The 19,048-nt window shown below is 43.1% G+C and overlaps 1 protein-coding gene across 3 annotated transcripts in view; it reads left to right on the top strand.

The window, feature by feature from the left end:
* AK5 (adenylate kinase 5) overlaps positions 1–19,048 on the top strand; it is a 233,892-nt gene that overhangs the window by 193,469 nt on the left and 21,375 nt on the right. For all 3 annotated transcript variants that reach the window (XM_073896487.1, XM_025871956.2, XM_073896488.1), the window contains exons 11-12: positions 13,374–13,537; positions 14,634–14,750. In XM_073896487.1, coding sequence (XP_073752588.1) covers positions 13,374–13,537; positions 14,634–14,750 — 281 coding nt within the window. The remainder of the gene's footprint in view (positions 1–13,373; positions 13,538–14,633; positions 14,751–19,048) is intronic.

Here is a 19,048-nt window from a genome sequence, read left to right as displayed (position 1 = left end):
GGTACTGATTCCAAGTGTTACCATCATTCAAAGAAGGGAATGTAGACTAAAGTTGATTTAATGTTAAACTGTCCTTGAAGATAGGAGAACAAGAAAAGAAGGAGAATTATTTTTTAATTTTTTTAATGTTCCCATCCCTCAAGGAGCTTATAATCTATTTGATGAGGCAAGAATTGATGTTTATGAAAACTTCAGACTTAATACTGGACAGTGTAGAGTTAACTGACAAAGGAACTATTTAGTGAGTGTTAGCAGGAATGGGAGGACAAAGAAAGCACAATGGCTCAATGGTTGGGAGCCCCTTCCCGGGGAGGCTGAGAACTAAGGGGAGCCTCAGAGAATGGGTGGGATCCCCTAAGCTTGAGAGAGGGCTGAAGAGAGACATTTGTTCTTCTCCCTTCCCAGAAGGGAGATTTTAAGTAGGGAACAAATCACAGTAGTAGGAATATGCCCTTCATGGCCCAGGAAGAGGAAGAAGATGGACCAAATCATAGATGCCCTGGATGCAGAGAGATAATGTGATATTGACCAAGGATGAGTCCACGGCTGGTGAGCAGGCAAGGGAGGACCAGAAGGGAAAAAGTACCCTTGAGGAATTTGTTCTACTTTTATTATTTCCCACTCCCTCATTTCTCTTGGGACTCATGCAGCCAAAATCTCTCCTAAAACAGATTACCAGATTTTTTTTTTAATTTAAGAACTTTTCTTTTTATAAAAATAATACATCTTTGGGGCAACTGGGTGGTTCCATTGGTTAAGCGTCTGCTTTCAGCTCAAGTTAGGATCCTGGAATCAAGCCCGTGTCGGGCTCCCTGCTCAGCACGGTGTCTGCTTCTCCCTCTCCTTCTGCCCTTTCCCTGCCCCTCTTGTGCTCTCTCTCTCTCGATCTCTCTCTCTTGCTCATTCTCTCTCTAAATAAATAATTCAAATATTTTTAAAAAAATACATCTTCATCCTAGAAAACATGTGTCAATCACAACAAATCACCCAAAATCCCAAAGCTTAAAGATTAATACTATTAAGAAGCTGATTTATAGCCCTGTTGTTTCTATGTATATATATTTTTTAAATATATATTCTTCATCAAAATGAGATCATGCAACTTTAAATCCTACTTTTTATACCTAACAAAATATCTTAGGGGCCTTTCCAAGATCCTGAATATACTATGTCATGTCTTGAGGTTTTCTTGCAATTGAACTGAAACAGAAAAACAGAAAAGCACTCAAATCATGAGTGTTCAGCTTGATAAATTTTCCCCAAGTATCACATTCACCTTACCAACATACAGATCAAGAAATTGAACATGACCAACATCCCAGAAGGTTCCTTGTACCCCCTCCTATTCACTGTCCCCTGCAAGGAATACCATTGATATTTTTGAACTTTATATAAATGGAATCATAGTATATGTATTTGTTTGTATCTGTCCTCTTTCAATACATCATTTTAATGACCACACACTATTTCTTTGAATAGCTATAATTTATTCCGTTTATTCCTATTGTCATGCATTTTTCACCAATTTTTTGCTTTCATTAAAAATTCTCTAATGAATATCTATGTCCTAAACAGCGATTTTTTTTCCTTACAATAAATCCACTGACTAAAAAAAATTTAAGACTTTTGACTTATATACCAGATTGCCTTTCTAAAAGATTGTACCAATTTTATATTCCCATCGTAGCAGATAAGACTTCCAATTTCCGTGGTGTGGCCCAAAATTGAACACAAAACCCCAGATGTAATCCAACTAACATCCACTACAAATGTCTCTACCGGTCTTAAATATCCTCACTTCCTTTTACAGTACATAAATAGACTGCAAGTACAAATATCCTCTATGTTCTCTGACAAAGACAGAAATACAGACTGGCAGTGCTGGAAATGACTTTGGAATTTATCTAGTCCAACAAGCTTATTTTCAGACGAGAATACAGAAGCCCAAAGAGGAGAAATGTCAGCGCAACAGATTCCCAGTGAAAAACAAACCAGAAGACCATGTATAGAAAAAAAGCTGCAAAGAAATAAAACAGGGGCGCCTGGGTGGCTCAGATGGTTAAGCATCTGCCTTTGGCTTGGGTCATGATCCCAGGGTCCTGGGATCGAGCCCCATGTCAGGCTCCCAGCTCAGCAGGGAGCCTGCTTCTCCCTCCTCCTCTGCCGCTCCCTTTGCTTGTGCTCTCTCTGTCTCTCTCTCTCTCAAATGAATAAATGAGATCTTTAAAAAAAAAAAAAAGGAAGAAAACAAAATATTTCTGGCAGTTACCTTTGGAAAGTATGATTATGGGAGATTTTTCTTTTTACTTTTCTGAATTATTTAAATCTTCAATAAGGAGCATATATTTCTTTGACAGTAGAGAAAAACTATTTTCTTTAAAAGAAGGAAAACATAGAAAGGATAGGCTAAGTTTGTAAATTGCCTACTATATTCATTTAATGCATGTCTAAGATCATAGTGTAAAGTGGGCTACACAATAGGAAAAAAGGTGGCTTGATAAGTTTAAGATGAATTTGGAAGAGGCAGAATACTCTTCAACAATGAATTCTCAGAATTTAGAGACCTAAATAAGAAGAGCCTGACTGGGGGCGCCTGGATGGCTCAGTCAGTTAAACGTTTAACTCTTGATTTCGGCTCGGGTCATGATCTCAGGGTCGTGAGATCAGGCAGACGAGCCTGCTTAAGAGTCTCTCCCTCTCCCTCTCCCTCCGCCCCTCCCCTCTCCCTCTCAAAAAAAAAAAAAAAAAAGGAGCCTGACTGAAGCAACTTTTGGAAGGCTCTAGTCTATAAGCTTGGTGAGTCAGGTCTGGAACAGGCCCTGGAGACCTCTGGGTGAAGAAGAAAAGGACAGATTTTTAGTAGTATTTATACCACAATTTGGAAATCCTGTCTCTGTCTCTGTTTGGAGAGAGTTAGGATGGAGATGGAGCCGAGATGGGGATGGGGTGGGATGGAGGTGGGTGTAGAATGAAGGTGGAATGGAATGGAGATGGGGTGAGGATAGGGATGGGGTTGGGTTGGAGATGGGATTAGAATGGAAACGTTTAGGGTGGAGAATGGTTTGTACTAAGAGCTATAGGAGTTCACAACATCATGTGGTGGAAATGTCTAGGAATCACTGCCTTGGTGCATGCCATTTCCTCTCACCCAAGACCTGAACCTTCCTTGTTTTGTCTCTCTCTCTAAGAGCTAAAGTCATGGAATCCAATTCCAGAGTCTTGTCTTAATTAGACATTTCACATGTCTTTCTGCGCCTATGATAGATTCTGTGAATGGCAGAATCATTGACTGTTCGAGTTGTCACAACAGAGATGAAATCATGTCCCTAAAGTCTCCAGGTTAGTAAGTGGTGGGGCTGATAGGGTTGCTAGTTTTAACAAATACAAATACAAGACGGCTGGTTAATTTCAAATTTTATTTTATTTTTTTTAAAGATTTTATTTATTTATTTGAGAGAGAGAGAATGAGAGAGAGAGAGAGAGCAGGAGAGGGAAGAGGGTCAGAGGGAGAAGCAGACTCCCTGCCGAGCAGGGAGCCCGATGTGGGACTCGATCCCGGGACTCCAGGATCATGACCTGAGCTGAAGGCAGTCGCTTAACCAACTGAGCCACCCAGGCACCCTAAATTCAAATTTTAGATAAACAGTGATGGGGTGTAGTGTAAGCATGTCTGATGTAAGAATTAACTGGATGTCAGCTGGCAACCCTATGGGGACATCCTGAAAGCCTGGCTCCTGGTTGACTGAAGGCTGTGCAGTGCATTTCTGAATAGCAGGTCTACCTGATTTCCAGAATGGCCTTACATGTGAGAGGCTGTAGAGCTTAGCAGTTACCAAGGCACAGGTGTGCCCTCAGATACAGATTTTTAACCTGTACAATAGGGTTGCAAATAGCACTTACTTCAAATAGTTGTTGTAAGGATTAAATAACTCTAGCTTTTACATACAGATAAGGCAAGGAAAGTTCAGGACTTGGGTGAGAGGAAAAGACAGGCACCAAGGCTGTGACTCCTAAATATTAACACACACACACACACACACACACACACACACACTGATAGAACACTTATTAGATCAAATATCAAGCCAAAGCACTGTGAACCAGACATCTTTATCTGAACAATCTGCAGTGACTTCCCAAACATGTCTGTCTCTGAGCCACTTCATTGGTACAAAATAGGCCACAGTCCCCCCTTCTATTCTCTCAGGCTTGATGCCAAGAAAACAAAAAGTTCCCCTCATCTGCAAAGGAGAGGATGGCCCTGCTATTGATAAGGCAATGAGGATTTTTATTAACAATTGTAACAAGTATTCATTCACAATAGCACCATCATCTCGGCATTATTACATTGTAAATATTAAAGGAAAGATCAACAAAGACTCAGGCAGTGAACACTGGGGAGCTCACAGCACATTGCCTTCTTTAAAGCTTACCTAATCTAGAAGTTCCAAATTGGGTTAATCATCAGAATCATCGGGAATTTTTTAAAGATCATCTGATCATCTTTATTTATTATGAAAATATTTTAAACATTCAGCAAAACTGAAAGAATTTTACAGTGAACACTGGTACAGCCACCACCTAGATTCTGCCATTAACATTTTACTAAAACTTGTCTTATCACATATCTGTCCTTCTATCCATCCCTCTATCCAGCCATCAATACATCTTTTTTTTCCTTACACATTTCAAAGTGAAATGCAGATATCTGTATACTTTCCCTGGAAAGCTTTCTAAAACTATAATTTCCCAGGCTTCAACCCCGGTGGTTCACAGATCTACTGATTCGGGAATGTTTTCAATACCCTAGGTGATTTTTCTGCACGGTCAAGTTTGGGAAAGTATCTGTCAGAAGAAGCTAGCTTATGCTATAGAAACAAATAAACCCACCTAAAAATCTCTGTAGTGTAGAACAACAAAGATGTTTTTTCTTCTTCTTTCTCCTTTTCTTCTTCTTGTTCAGGACTAATACTACATGTTCATCAACAGGTGAGTAGGATTCACTCTGGTAACCATGCTGATGGAGCCCTTACTATCTGAAACGTTGCTAGTTTCATGGTGAAGGGACAAGAGACATGGGGAAAACCATGTCCCGGCTATAAAAACCTCTGTCTAGATGTGACTCACATCCACTTCTGCTCATATTTCATTGACCAAAGCACTTGGGAACTCTTAAGTTAAAAAAAGTAGGGGCAAATAATCCTTCCTCAGAGAGGAGCATTGTGGAAGGGAAGTTTGAATATTTAGGAAGAGTAATAAAATGCACACACATAAACACAGAGAGAGAGAGAACCACTAATTTAATCCAGACGTGGGGCACCTGGGTGGCTCAGTTGTTAGTGTCTGCCTTCGGCTCAGGTCATGATCCCAGGGTCCTGGGATAGAGCCCCACGTCAGGCTCCCTGCTTAGCAGGAAGCCTGCTTCTCCCTCTCCCACTGCCCCTGCTTGTGTTCCCTCTCTCTCTCTGTCAAATAAATAAATAAAATCTTTAAAAAAATTTTAATCCAGACTCTTCAATTCACAGACAAGGAAGCCAGCATCCAAAGAGGCAAAATCTCCCAAGGTCTCCCAGGATCACTCAGCTAGTTCTAGGCAGGAATGGCCTAGAACCAAAGTCGGCTAACTCCCAATGTCACGTACAGGGCCACCTCCCATTCCCTGAAGCTCTCAGCTTCTTTACCATTCATTCATTCACTGATCTAACAACTACTGACTGCCCACTATACACCAGGCCCTGATACAGAAGGCATATCACCTGCCATCAAAAAGTTCATGGTCACATGTGAAGTTTTTCCATATAACCTGCAGCTGACCCTGTCACTGGCATATTTTATCCTATTCACCAAATAACCTGAAGCAGCAGTGCATTTCAGAACCTAATAGAGATATTGTCTTTGAGGATAAAGATCTATTTTTCTTAGTTGTTTCCAGCCAGACAGTCACTTCTCAGCAACAGCCTGCTGAAACTCAGCATGGTGATACAGCTCATCCCAGATACAGAAGGCTGAAAGTGACTCATAGCCCTACAGTGGTTGGGGATCACTCCTAGGGCACGGTCAGTTCATGATCCGAAGGAATAGTAGCTTTTCTCGGAAAGGAATCATTCAGTTACAAAAACCTAAACCCAACCTTGGAGCACATTTTCATTTAGGGAGAAAGAAGAATTCTAAAGGTAGGAATCGAATAGATTTTTAAACTCTGATGACTATGTAAAAATAGGATAGTTTGATATGCAAAAGATATTTGATACCTTCACAAGCTATAACTGTGAAGACTGTCCATCTTTAAAGATGTTAAAATAGTATCACAATATAAAAGTGCTGTCCCCTAATTTGTAATTAAAGAGGTTGAACCTCAAAGAGGATAAGTGACTTGATCAGTGTCCTCTAACTAGATACAGGTATGAGATATAAACCCGGAACTTGAGTCCTTTGGTCCAATGTTTCTTTGATATGAAAGGAAATCGAGTTGTCACTTTTGTGGGGCCACAAGACTCCTAGACATTGGCCCTACTGAACAGTTGCCTGTGACACCATGCAAGGTTCTGTGGGGATACCAACAAAAATAAAGCAGTCTCTACTCTTTGTGAGCTTCAGCCTAGCAAAGGAAGGAAGAAAATGTGGGCAAAATATGTGTCCTGGAAGCCAGTAGAAGAGAGAATTCCAAGATGTTTATCAATGGTATTAAATGCTACTAAAGGGACGAAACAGTAAAGACTAGAAGAAGGTCATTAAATTATATGGCAATTGCACAATCACTCTTGAACTCTAAAAGATCAACTTCAGAGAGTGATGAGAGCAGGATGTGGCTTGCAAGAGGACAGGGAGTCAGTAAAAGAGAGGGAAATGGAAACAGTTTTAGGATGCCGAAAAAAAATAGGAAAGAATATAAAAATAACTAGAGGATGCAGACAATGGTAGAAATATTTTCATTTGGATTGGAAAGAAACCAGCCTATTGTTACACAGAAGAGAGATAAGATGGTGCCCACTGAGAGGAGTACATTTAATGTGGACAAGAAAGAGGAGCAAGTTTTTGGAGCAAGAAGGAGGTGAGGATCCTGTCATAATGAAATAATTTATTCTTGGGAAGGATGGATGAAATAGGTGATGAGGACTAAGGAGTGCCCTTGTGATGAGCACTGGGTGATGTGTGAAAGTGTTGAGTCAGTATATTGTACATCTGAAACTAACATAACACTGTATGTTAACCCTACTGGAATTAAAATAATAAAAAATAAAAAATTTATTCTTTGATCCACGATTATGAAGCGTCTATTGTGTTTCGCACTATGTTTGGGCACCAGAGTGAGCAAAGCATCCCTGTAGCCTGTGCCTGTGAAACATCGAGTCCAATATGGAAGACAGACCTTAAATAGATGGTAGACAGAGAGATGAGAGAGAGTCATTATACTGTGAAAAGTGCTGTCAAGGAAAATGCCACGGTGCTACAAGAGCCAAAGCAGAGAAGTCAACCTTCAGCTGAATAGTTGTATAAAATAGTCTTCCAAACAAAAGAAAGGAGGGATGGAAGACAAAAGATGAAGACACATATGATTTGAAAATGTTGAGGAAAGAAGATAATCTTCACCTTCCTAGTGAATAGGATTAAAAATACTTGTAAGAATGGGGCACCTGGGTGGCTCGGTCGTTAAGCGTCTGCCTTCAGCTCAGGTCGTGATCCCAGGGTCCTGGGATCGAGCCCCGCATTGGGCTCCTTGCTGTGCGGGAAGCCTGCTTCTCCCTCTCCCACTCCCCCTGCTTGTGTTCCCTCTCTCGCTGTGTCTCTCACTGTCAGATAAATAAATAAAATATTTACAATAAATAATGCTTGTAAGAATAAGAATATGTTTGAGTATGTTGGAAGAATATGTTGGAAGATTTGAGGACGATGGGGAAATATTAGAATCCATCCATGGACATCCAATTTGGTATCAGCAAAAGAGGAATATATTTACACAGAAGCAGTAGAAGCTATTTTGAAGTTAGAAAGCATGACCCAGTTGGCTTGGTTCTCTGGCTTTCTCAAGGAATCTTTAGCAACCTGGAGTAGATGCACATAAAGTTGGGCACAGAGTAGTTGGTGGTTCTCATGGCAGCCACAACAGAATTCAATGGGGTCAAAGGATTCACAGCTATTAGAAAGGGCCTGGTGGGGGCGCCTGGGTGGCTCAGTCATTAAGCGTCTGCCTTCGGCTCAGGTCATAATCCCAACTTCTGGGATCAGGCGCCGGTCCTGGGATCAAGCCCCACATCAGGCGCGGAGCCCGCTTTGCCCTCTCCCTCTGCCTGCTGCTCCCCCTGCTTGTGTGCTCTCTCTCTGTGTCAAATAAATAAAATCTTAAAAAAAAATTGAAAGGGCCTGATGTCCAGCTGGCTAAGGAGGTAAGTGGTCCAAAGGGAATGGACCAACTCAATGAGGTCACAAAGAGGGCAGAGAACAAGCTGAGAAGTGAGGTCAAGGGAAAAGAAAAAGGGGAGAGAAAGACACGAGCAGAGTGGAATGACAGACCCACACCATAAGGAACTCTCAGTTTCTGCCACATCAATAGGGAGCTAAAATTGGGCCAGTGATGCAGGTCATTGGTGCTGAAGAGTTTTAAAGAATGCTGAGGCTCTGGTGGGAATGAGGGCCTGGAAAACTTTGTTGATGACAGTTAGAACCCAGAGAACGCTGTGCCTTAGAGGAAATAAACTTTGTTGAGTTTTCTAAATCAGATACGTGTATGTGTGTGTAAACACAGATGCTGGTATGTATCTTAATTACCTACAAATGGTCTGGACATCCCTAAGTAATGGCTAATCCCCAAATGTTAGATTATGTGTAATTCAAACCCCGATACGCTGGATGACACCCTGCAGGTGTAACTCTGGAAGAACTAGCAGGATGAGGAACCTTCCCTTTTTATACGTAACATTTACCAAGTACCAATCTTTGGCCAGAGAGATGGGGACAAGGAGAGTTTTTCATGAGATGTGGGACAAAGGGACAGATTTCAGGGGCTTTTCAAACGTAGACTCAGCTTTTCAAAGTTGCCTAAGAACTGGTCAGGAATGGGAGAGAAGGAGGAAAGAGCGTCTAAGGTGGAATGAGGCAGAGAGTTGGTTCTCATTTCCCTTCATTTTACAGATGAAGAAACTAAGGCTCAGGGAAAGTCAGACTCCCCTGTAGCCACACGACTTGTAAGGGGCAGAGCTGGGGTTTTATTGACTGATCTGCCTGCCTGGTGCCCTTCCCAGTATATTACTCTCCTCGCCTTCCTGCCATTCTCCACAGGACCTCCTCACACTCCAAACCACTGGACTAAAGATACCCAGCTCACCCCTCGTGCTCTTCTTTTCCACCTTTCCCCTGTGTCAGTGAATTGTGCACACTCATTGATTCCTGCCTGGGCGAGGAGTCCCTTCCAGTGTTTGTGCGATGGTGTTTACAGACCCGGCTCATCGGCCTGTCTCACTGCCGTGGTGCTGGGTTCACCTGCCAGCCTCCCATTGGACTGAGTTCTCTGATGGAAAGGACAGGGCCTCGGAGTCTTTCTACTCTCAGTGCTTCTCACAGCACCTGACCCCGACTGGCTGCCCAGCAGATGTTAGTCAAATGAAGAGCTGTATTAATAGGCTTCATTCCAGGTGGCGCCCTACAGTTAACAAGATACCGTAAAATGCCAACAAAGGACATTATAACCAGCTTTATGCCATTATTATTTGAAATATTTAAAGATAAAAGTGTAATAGAAACTTACATACTTGTATTTGTTTGGATGGAGGGTTCAACTAATTCTCCACCTGACATCATGGTTTGTTTGGTCTTTTCTTCCTGAGCCCAGAATGTGCTAACACACACCAGCTTTGCCACCCCATCCTGACGCCAAGCACCCTGCCACAGCTGCTTTGGAGGCAGGTCTTCTCTTGCAGGACCCAGCCAATGAAGCCAGGAGTTGGCTCCTAAGAGGGGATTGGCTGATGGATCAAGGAGCTGCCTCCTTGCAGAGGATGGCTCCGGGAAATAGCACACTGGAGAAGGGGGCCAGGTGGGCGTGTGAGGTGATGCAGCTTTCAGCTGCACCTCAAAGAACAACAGGGACTCCGGGTTGGCAGCTCTTCTGCAGGGCCTCCTTCTGTATAGCTCTGTTGGAACCTCAGTCGGTGAGGGGGCGGGGGGAGCAGTGGAGACCTACTAGCTGTGACCGGAGAGTTCCCAGTATTTCTGCTTGCACAATATAGTGCCTTAGGCTTTCCATGGAAAAAGTATTAAATTATATTGGAGGTTGAGAAGAAAGATTTCTCAACTTTTTTTTCTTTTGTTGTGTTGACAACCCCTTCAAAAACGGGATCTCATATCGCAGACACTGTGTGAATGACACCACGAGGTCTTGCGTATAGGGTCACTCGGGGCTGTGAGCCTTGAGTAATGATCCACCAGAAGTCAGTGAGATGACAGGAAATGTGACAACTCCTCATCTGCCATCAGTCATCTTGTCACCCGAGAACACAGCCCACTCGTTCTGATATGTGGCACCTCAAAAGATTTTTTTTCCATTATAACAAATTATCCTGGAGGGATATCAAGGCCCCATTGTTTTTTATTTAAAAGTCGTAAGGCCTCGAAGATGTGCAAGTGACATGATATGAAAATTCATATTTCTCCTCGCAGTTTCTGTGCCTTCACCGCAGTGATAAAAATCACTTTGTTCTCCAGCTGGAAGCCATGGGAAGAATCAAGGCATTGTGTGGATTACTTAAAATTCCACTGTGCCTGCACCATTGGGCCAAAGAATGCTGAGAATTTGCCGCTGTTGGTCCACAAAAGGCTCCTAAGTGGGGCAGGGCTGCCGCTGAACACAGCTGTTGTTCATTTGAGCTGAAGATTTTTAATTGCCTTTGCGTCAAAATTTATTAAATAACATTTTAGAGGAACAAAAACTGTAATAGTCGGATTCGTGGAATGCTGAAGGAAGAAAGTCATTAGAGCGCCACATTTTTGCCTTGTAAGCCGAGTCTGAAAATACCTTTTCCACATGACTGGCTTCCAGCCATCCCAAGAGAAGGGTTTCCAGGTGAATCCGGCCACAGAAGCCCCGGAGGCTTCTGCAGGGGCTCAGCCCCTCGTCGTCCTTACTCCTTTATCTGGAAGCACTTCGTGCCTGAGTGACCTCTTGTTGCCATACTCCCCCTCCATTTCTATTATCGTAGGAGACGCGTCCTGGTGCTCAGAGCGAGTGTGGCACTAGCTGGGGACCAGCTGCTCCTCCTGAGTGGTCTGCCTTCTTTTTGTGAGCCTCTGTAACCGGTGCTTTCCTGTTCTGTCTAGCCCACCCACAACAGTCCTGTGAGGTGTCGGAACCCTTCCCGATTAGCGGACAGTGGAAGGTAGAAAACGTGGACCTTTCCTTTATTTTCTGCCAAGGCAAAGGAGAGAAAAGACGAGGCCCTTCTAACAAGGAACAACAACTAAGCTTCCCTCAAGAGGGAAGTTGCTAACTGTCCAGAGAAAAGCGTTTTGAGTATGGAGAGAGGCGAACCAGGGAAATGGTGGAATAAGTCATAAATCCTCACTACCATGTTAACATCTCCACCACATTTTGCATTTTAGCGTTCAATATTCCCTCTAACAGGAAAAAGTTCAGTTCCTCAGGCACTTATGAAGCACCTACTGTGTACAAGGTGCGATACTAGTGAGGGACCTGGAGGCCAAGTGGCGGACAGGCTGAGGGCACCCACGTGCTGTCGAAACCACTCCCTCCCACAGAGGGGAGGGGAGGCAGGACTGATTCCCGGCAGAAAGGGCAAGCAACTGATGGAGGCCTAAGAGATGAAGAGGATCTCAATAGTTAGAGGAGGAAGGAAGGGCCTACGAGGCTGAAGATCTGGGAGAGCAAAAGCATGGTGGCCTGGAAAAATATGTCTTGTTGCAGGGACAGTATGTAGCTGGACATGCCAGTGTTAGACGAGGATCAGAAATGAAACAAAAAAAGAAAGGTTGGAGAGCTTAAACTAGATTCTGGAAGGTTGAAATGCCATGCTAAGGGGTTTGGATCTTATCCTGTGGGGACTGGGAAGCGGTTGAATGCTCTGGACCTCGGAAGCGTCAATGCTTTTCAGGCGAATCACCCTGCTAGCAGGTCTGCTGGACTCCAGAGCCTCACCCACTGTCCCTTGCGGAGGCGGAATTACTCTTGAGGACCTGCTCTTCCTACAGACAAGCCTGGCTAGCAGGGAAGAGAGGAGGAAATGCCTCTAAGAGCCGGAGTCAGGCTTCACATCCTTGACTTGCTACAAACCAGCCGCGCAGCTATGGCAGTCGAGTTAATTCTCTGTGCCTCTGCTTCCCCATCTATAAAATAAGGGCAAGAGTGCCTGCCTCTTAAGATTATTTTAAATTAATACATGAAATGCTTAGAACAGTGGGTGGTACAGTAAGCTCCTGATAAAGGTTAGCTATGATTTTACATCTGAAAAGAATATCTTACAACTTAGCAATTGGTTGAAATTGGGGTGAGGGAAGGCAAGAGAAAGAGTCAAGGGTATAATGCTCATCCAAGGAATATGGCTCATACTCAGAACTAATAATAATATTCAGAAAACAGCAGGAAAAAAATCTTACTGAAGTACATTCTACAAAATAATCTTCAAAAGTGTCGAGGAAACATGAAGAAATTTATTCTATATGGAAGGAGACCAGAAGGACCTGACAACTAAAGGCAATGCTTGATTCTGAATTTGACCCATTGGCTTCAAAGGACATTACTGGGACAAATCCACTGAAATCTGAATGGGTTCTGAAGATGTAGTTATGTAGCAAGATGTGCTTAGCTCCTTGTCTGGAGGCACTGAAACCAAAGTGTTCTGTAGTGATGAGGCATCAGGTTGGCTACTTACTCTCAAATATTTCAGGAAGTTCTTCATTCTCTACTGATAATTCTTCTCTACGGTTGGGATTGTTTGGAAATGAAAACCATGTATTTTAAAAATTAATAGCTAAGATTTGTTGAGCACCCACTGTGTACCTGGCACCGTGGTCAGTGCTTTGCCCATGAGCATATTCAGTTCCCCAGGAAACTTCTCTTTCGTCTCTACCAAAAGAGTCCTGCGCCCCTCCCCAGTGCCCCTGGAGCAGCATGAACTCTCCCCACTAGAACACTACAGTAGCTACCTACTAACTGCTTGTTGTGTATAACGCCCGCCAATCCCCCTGCCCTGGATAGCCCACTCTTTGAGGGCAAGGAATGTTCCCCCTTCTCCACTGTATCCACAACTCCCAACACAGTTCCCTATAAAGCATAAGTACCCCATATGTGCTTGGTGAATGAAGTGCATAGACTTGTACACCATGGAGACTTGGGACAGGTGTCTGATACATGACTCCTTTTCTAGGTGGCCCGGGCTCTGGCAAAGGCACACAGTGTGAAAAGCTGGTGGAAAAATATGGATTTACACATCTCTCGACTAGTGAGCTCCTGAGTAATGAGCTGGCATCAGAATCTGAAAGAAGCAAATTGATCAGAGACATCATGGAACGTGGCGACCTGGTACCCTCAGTAAGCAACAGCTGCTTTCCCTGGTGGGAGGCGGGGGTGGATATTTGGGAGTGTTGCAGTTAGTGTAAGCTGCTGGAGAAAAGAAGCCCCAAAAGACAATAGCGACATTTTATTTCTCCCTGATGTGAAAGTCAAGAGGCAGGTGGAGGGTCCATAGCAGAGACCCATCTGCCAGACCATGTCCCGGCCCAGGTTCCTTCCACTCTGTTGCTCTGCCAGCCCCTCGAGTGTTAGCCTATCTCATATTCTCCCAGGAAACTGGTCCCCACGTTAGTGTTAAAACCTTCAAAGCCGAGGTGAGCATGCTGCAGCAGAGCCTATAATTAGAACCCTTTGGAAAATAGAAAATAATGTTTTAGTCTAGTTCTGGAAAGTATGATAGCATTATCTTGCAATCTGGTATCTTCCTTAGATAGTTTAAGTAAAGAATATCCCTTTCATGCATCTTTTTTCCTTTCAAATCACCATCCGTCTCTGAGCTGATGGATGCCATAGGTATCAAAAAATATTCATTCCTGCCCTATGAGGGCCCATGCTAGGCTCTGTAATTAGGGCTTGTACAGTGCAGGCTGTATTAGCTAACAGAGCTTTATGCTTCCTCTTCAACCAGCTACCATCCCTAGCAATTCTCTCAAGTCAGTGAATATCAACTGTTATAAAGTATTTACTGGAAAAAATCAACAGAGAAGCACATTCTATACTATGTTTTGCCTAGTTTTAAACTGCCATTATGTTTAATTTATGGAGTGTTACCATATGAAATACAGCCACTATATTTCATCTATTCTAAGATGCTATTTTAAGACACCCCAGTAAAATATAACTGATAAACTATTCCATATATAACTATATACCAGCACAAAAAAAACCACTATTAAACTGTGACTGATTGTAAGATAGCTACCAATTTCATAGACAATAAAATGTGGGGGGAAAGTGAACCTAAGAGTGGATGAAATATGATACATTTCTTTTGGCTGTTAATCTTATCTGAACCTTTCTCCCTTCCAAAATGGGATGATTAGTGGAGATGGGTAGTAATGCTAGTGTTGTTCTGTACAGAGCTCAGATCCTGACCACTGTCTCTCTGCTCCAGGGCATCATTCTGGAGCTCCTGAAGGAGGCCATGTTGGCCAGCCTCAGTGACACCAAGGGCTTCCTGATTGATGGCTATCCCCAGGAAGTGAAGCAAGGGGAAGAGTTCGGACGTAGGGTGAGCTGTTTTTATGGAGATCTTCCCAGAAGGAAAATAAAGGACATCATTGAGGTTGGGGGATAAATTCAAGTTTATCCCTCTCCTAATTACATTAATCAAACTTTCAGTTGCAAATGGCAAAAACTCAACACAAACTGACCAAAAAAGAAAGGAGTGGGGTAGGTGGGCGATGGTACTGGATTTATTGGCTCAAGTAACTAAAATGTCCAGGAGTGGTTCACACTTGGTTGGACCCATGTATCCAGATTTGTCCATCCCTTGTGTGCCTTTCTCCATCTCTTGGATTCCGGTCTTATATTTCACCATCTAAATGATCTCAGAGAGAGTGTTTTCCTTTTCCAATGTGGGCATCAGATGACCCAGGGTAGTGTTTCATTATCCTGGATTAGGTCATGAGCCCATCGCTGAACCAATCACTGTGGCCAAGGGGAAGATGGGAGGGCATATAATGGAATATCTAGGAATACACTGATTCATCCTGGAAGACCAGGCTGGGGATGGGAAGGGAGGAGGGTGCACCATCCCTGAAGCACTTGGACTGAGAAAGGGCAGGGAAATTACCCAAGAAAGAATAGGGATGCCCTTAGAAGCCAGAAAGGGAATTGTTGCTGGACAGGCAGAGTCAAATATATGCACTGCTCCAGCCTCCCAGCATCCAACCTCCCCAAGTCGCTCCGTCTCCTAGTGAAGCAGGTGGGGCAGGGCCACTCACAGGGGAACAGTAGTAAATAAAAACCATCGTAACTATCCTTTATTGAACCTACTCTGGGCTCACTCTGGTGTTACACACTGTACATCCATTTACCTCTAAAGTCCAAGCAAGGGGGAAACAATCGTCCCCAGTTATTAAACAAAGATTCCAGAGCTCACAAGAATTCATATTTATCTAGATAGCTCTTTAGACTAGTTTTAAGACATTTTCATATTTCATTTCACATATTTTTAATAACCTTTTTAGATAGATAGAGGAGGTATTGTCTTCATGTTAAAGGTGATGAATTTAGCCCAAAGAGATTACATGACTTGCCCACAGTCACATGGCCGGTAAGTGACAACTGCTGGTAGGATGAAGATTCCAGAGCCCATCTCCATCCATCTCTAACACTGCAATGTGGATTACAGTGAATCGGACTTGTGTGTCTCCTGGAGGTTAGTCTGACTTTCTGAGCCTGTTTGATTGAACTTCCTTAGGTAGTATCTGAATATTTAAAGGCCAGTTGCTCACCTTCCCCTACATTTCCTGCCCGCAACCAAAGTCAAAGAAAAAATGTGCTGGCCTAGTTGGCAAGAGTGGGATGAGCCCACCAGGGCTGTCCCTCGGCTCTGGAGCCTCCAGCACAAGGTGGGAGTAGCAGAGCCTGTGACTCTGGTGGTTCCAGGCAGGTCCCAGTGGGGGGGCGCTCACAGCCAGTATTCTACTGAGCTTTCTCCTGCACAACAAACCACTTTAAGAGCTCAAACTTAGATATATATCAACTACTTTAAAAAAAAAAAATGGAATTGGGAAGATTGCGATACTTTTTTTAAATATCATGGTAAAATACCCATAACATAAAAGTTAACATCTGAACCACTTTTAAGTGTAGAGTTCAGTAGTGTTATGTGTATTTGCGTTGTTGTGCAACCAGTCTCAAGAAGTCTTTTCTTCTTGGAAAACTGAAATTCTACACCCATTAAACAACAACTCCCTGTCTCTCTCCCCCCTGCCCCAGCCCCTGCAACCACCATTCTACTTTTAGCTCTATGAATTTGATGACTCTAGGGACCTCTTCTAAGTGGAATCAGCCTGATTTGTCCTTTTGCGGTTGGCTTATTTCACTTAGCATCATGTCCTCAAGGTTATTCATGTTGTAGCACATGTTACAATTTCCTTCCTCTTTAAGGCGGAAGAATATTTTGTTTATCCATTCATCCATGAACAGTTACTTGGGTTGCTTCCACTCTTCAGCTATTGTAACTAATGCTACGAACATGGATGTACAAATCTCTCTTCAGGACTTTGCTTTCAACTCCTTTGGGTATATATATATATATATACACATAAGTGTAATCACTGGAGCGTCTGGTAATTCTATCACACACCACCTACTGTAGCCGCTGCGCCATTTTACATTCCCAGTAGCAGTGCACGAGCGTTCCAGCTTCTCTACATCTTCACCAACACCTGTTATTTTCTGGGGTTTTTGGGAGGAGCCACCCTAATGGGCATGAGATGATCTCTTATTGTGGTTTTGGTTTGCATTTTCCCAAAGATTGAATGAAAGATGTTGAGTATCTGTTCATGTTCTTGTTGGCCATTTATATATCTTCTTTGGAGAAATGCCTACTCACATCCCTTGCCCATTTTGAATCAGGTTGTTTGGTTTCTTGTTATTGAGTTGTAGGAGTTATTTATTTATCAGATATATAATTTGCTAATATTTTCTCCCATTCTGTATGTTGCCTTTCGTTCCATTGATTGTGTCCTTTGATGCACAGGTATTTTTTAAGATTTTATTTTTTTAGTAATCTCCACACCCACCATGGGGCTCGAACTCACAACCCCAAGATCAAGAGTCGCATGCTCCACTGACTGAGCCAGACAGGCACCCTGATGCACAGAAGCTTTTTATTTTGATATAGTCTAATTTATCTGTTTTTGCTTTCATTCCCTGTGGGAGTTTTTTTGAAGATTTTATTTATTTATTTGACAGAGAGAGACAGCTAGAGAGGGAACACAAACAGGACGAGTGGGAGAGGGAAAAGCAGGCTCCCCTGCTGAGCAGAGAGCCCGATGCGGGGCTCCATCCCAGGACCCTGGGATCATGACCTGTGCCGAAGGCAGACGCTTAACGACTGAGCCACCCACGCTCCCCATGTTCCCTGTGTTTTAATGTCATGTCCAAGAAACCACTGCCAAATCCAATGTCATGAAGCTTTTCTCCTATTTTCTTTAAGAATTTTATAGTTTTAGTTCTTACATTTAGGTCTTTATTCATTTTGACCAATTTTTGTATATGGTGCAAAGTAAGGGTCCAGTTTCATTCTTTCGCATGTGGATATGTGGTTTTCCCAATGCCATTTGTTGGAAAGACTGTTTTTTCCCCAGCTGGATGGTCTTGACACCCTTGTCAAAAATCATTTGACCATCTATGTAAGAGTTTATTTCTGGGCCCTCTATTCTATTCCATTGGTCTATATGTCTGTCTTTATGCCAGTACCACACTGTTTCTATCACTGTGACTTTGTAATAAGTTTTTAAGTCAGGAAGTGTGAGACCTCTAACTGGGCTCTTTTTCAAGATTGTTTTGCCTATTGAGGAAACCTTGAGATTCCATGTGAATTTTAGGATGGGTATTTCTATTTCTGTAAAAAAAAAAAAAAGCCAATGCCATTAGGACTTTGATAGGGGTTGCTTTAAATCTGTAGATCACTGTGAGTGGTACTGACATCTTAACCATATTGAGTCTTCTGTAGATTGTTTTACATTTTAGCCTCTTCTAGTCTTTTAGCCAAGCCGTGGATAAGGTTCCTGGGGATACAGCTTGAATAACTGAGTAACAGGGAAATGTCTTCTACACGACTTCAGAAACAGGGCCTTGGCAAGTCTAGAGGATGGAGAGAGGGTAGAGAGGAGTTGTTGTGGGGTCAGGCCCTTGACAGGCTGCCTGCTAGCAGGGATTGGCGGTTGTGGAAGCACACCATTCAAATACAGTGGGAGATACCCTGTAACGGCAACAGGGCCCATGGTGTTTCCTAAGCTTCAGGCTTCATGGTGACAGCACACTTCTAGGTGATTTCACACTTACTTTGCCTGTGAACTTAAGGTCCGAAGAGCCCTGGGAGGGTCTCCAAGAGAGTCAGGACAGGTCATGCAGTAGCTTGGAAGTGCTGGGGGAAAATGTCTTTGAAAAGTCTACTTTTCTAAATTGTTCTTTTGAAGCCCCCAAATGGTCCAGTGTGGTAAGGAAGATGTATGGTAAAGATGAGCGTGTCTCTCTTTTTTTTTTTGGTCAACTACTATGTGCAAACAACAATTATAAAAGTTATAATCCGTATTCTCCCTTGGGGATTTTTATGACTGGAGGCAAATCCCTGATTTTAGGCCTGTGGGGTTCCAAACTGTTTTGAGCAGTGGCATTCATGTAGAGCTTCTTTAAAGCATGTCAGTCAAGTGGTCCGGAGTTCAAAAAGCTGAATCTTGCCTCTGTCCGATATTAGTGTGACAGGTCACTCAACTTCAGCCTCCTCCTCTGGACAATGGAGGTAAAAACACACCTGCCAAACCCTAATTCGAAGATTCTGTGAACATTGAA

This window comes from Callorhinus ursinus, unplaced genomic scaffold, assembly GCF_003265705.2.
Source record: "Callorhinus ursinus isolate GAN/ISIS: 27379988/994484 unplaced genomic scaffold, GSC_fseal_2.0 scaffold9, whole genome shotgun sequence".
NCBI classification, from domain to species: Eukaryota; Metazoa; Chordata; class Mammalia; order Carnivora; family Otariidae; genus Callorhinus; species Callorhinus ursinus.
This window is presented reverse-complemented; position numbering and strand designations above follow the sequence as displayed.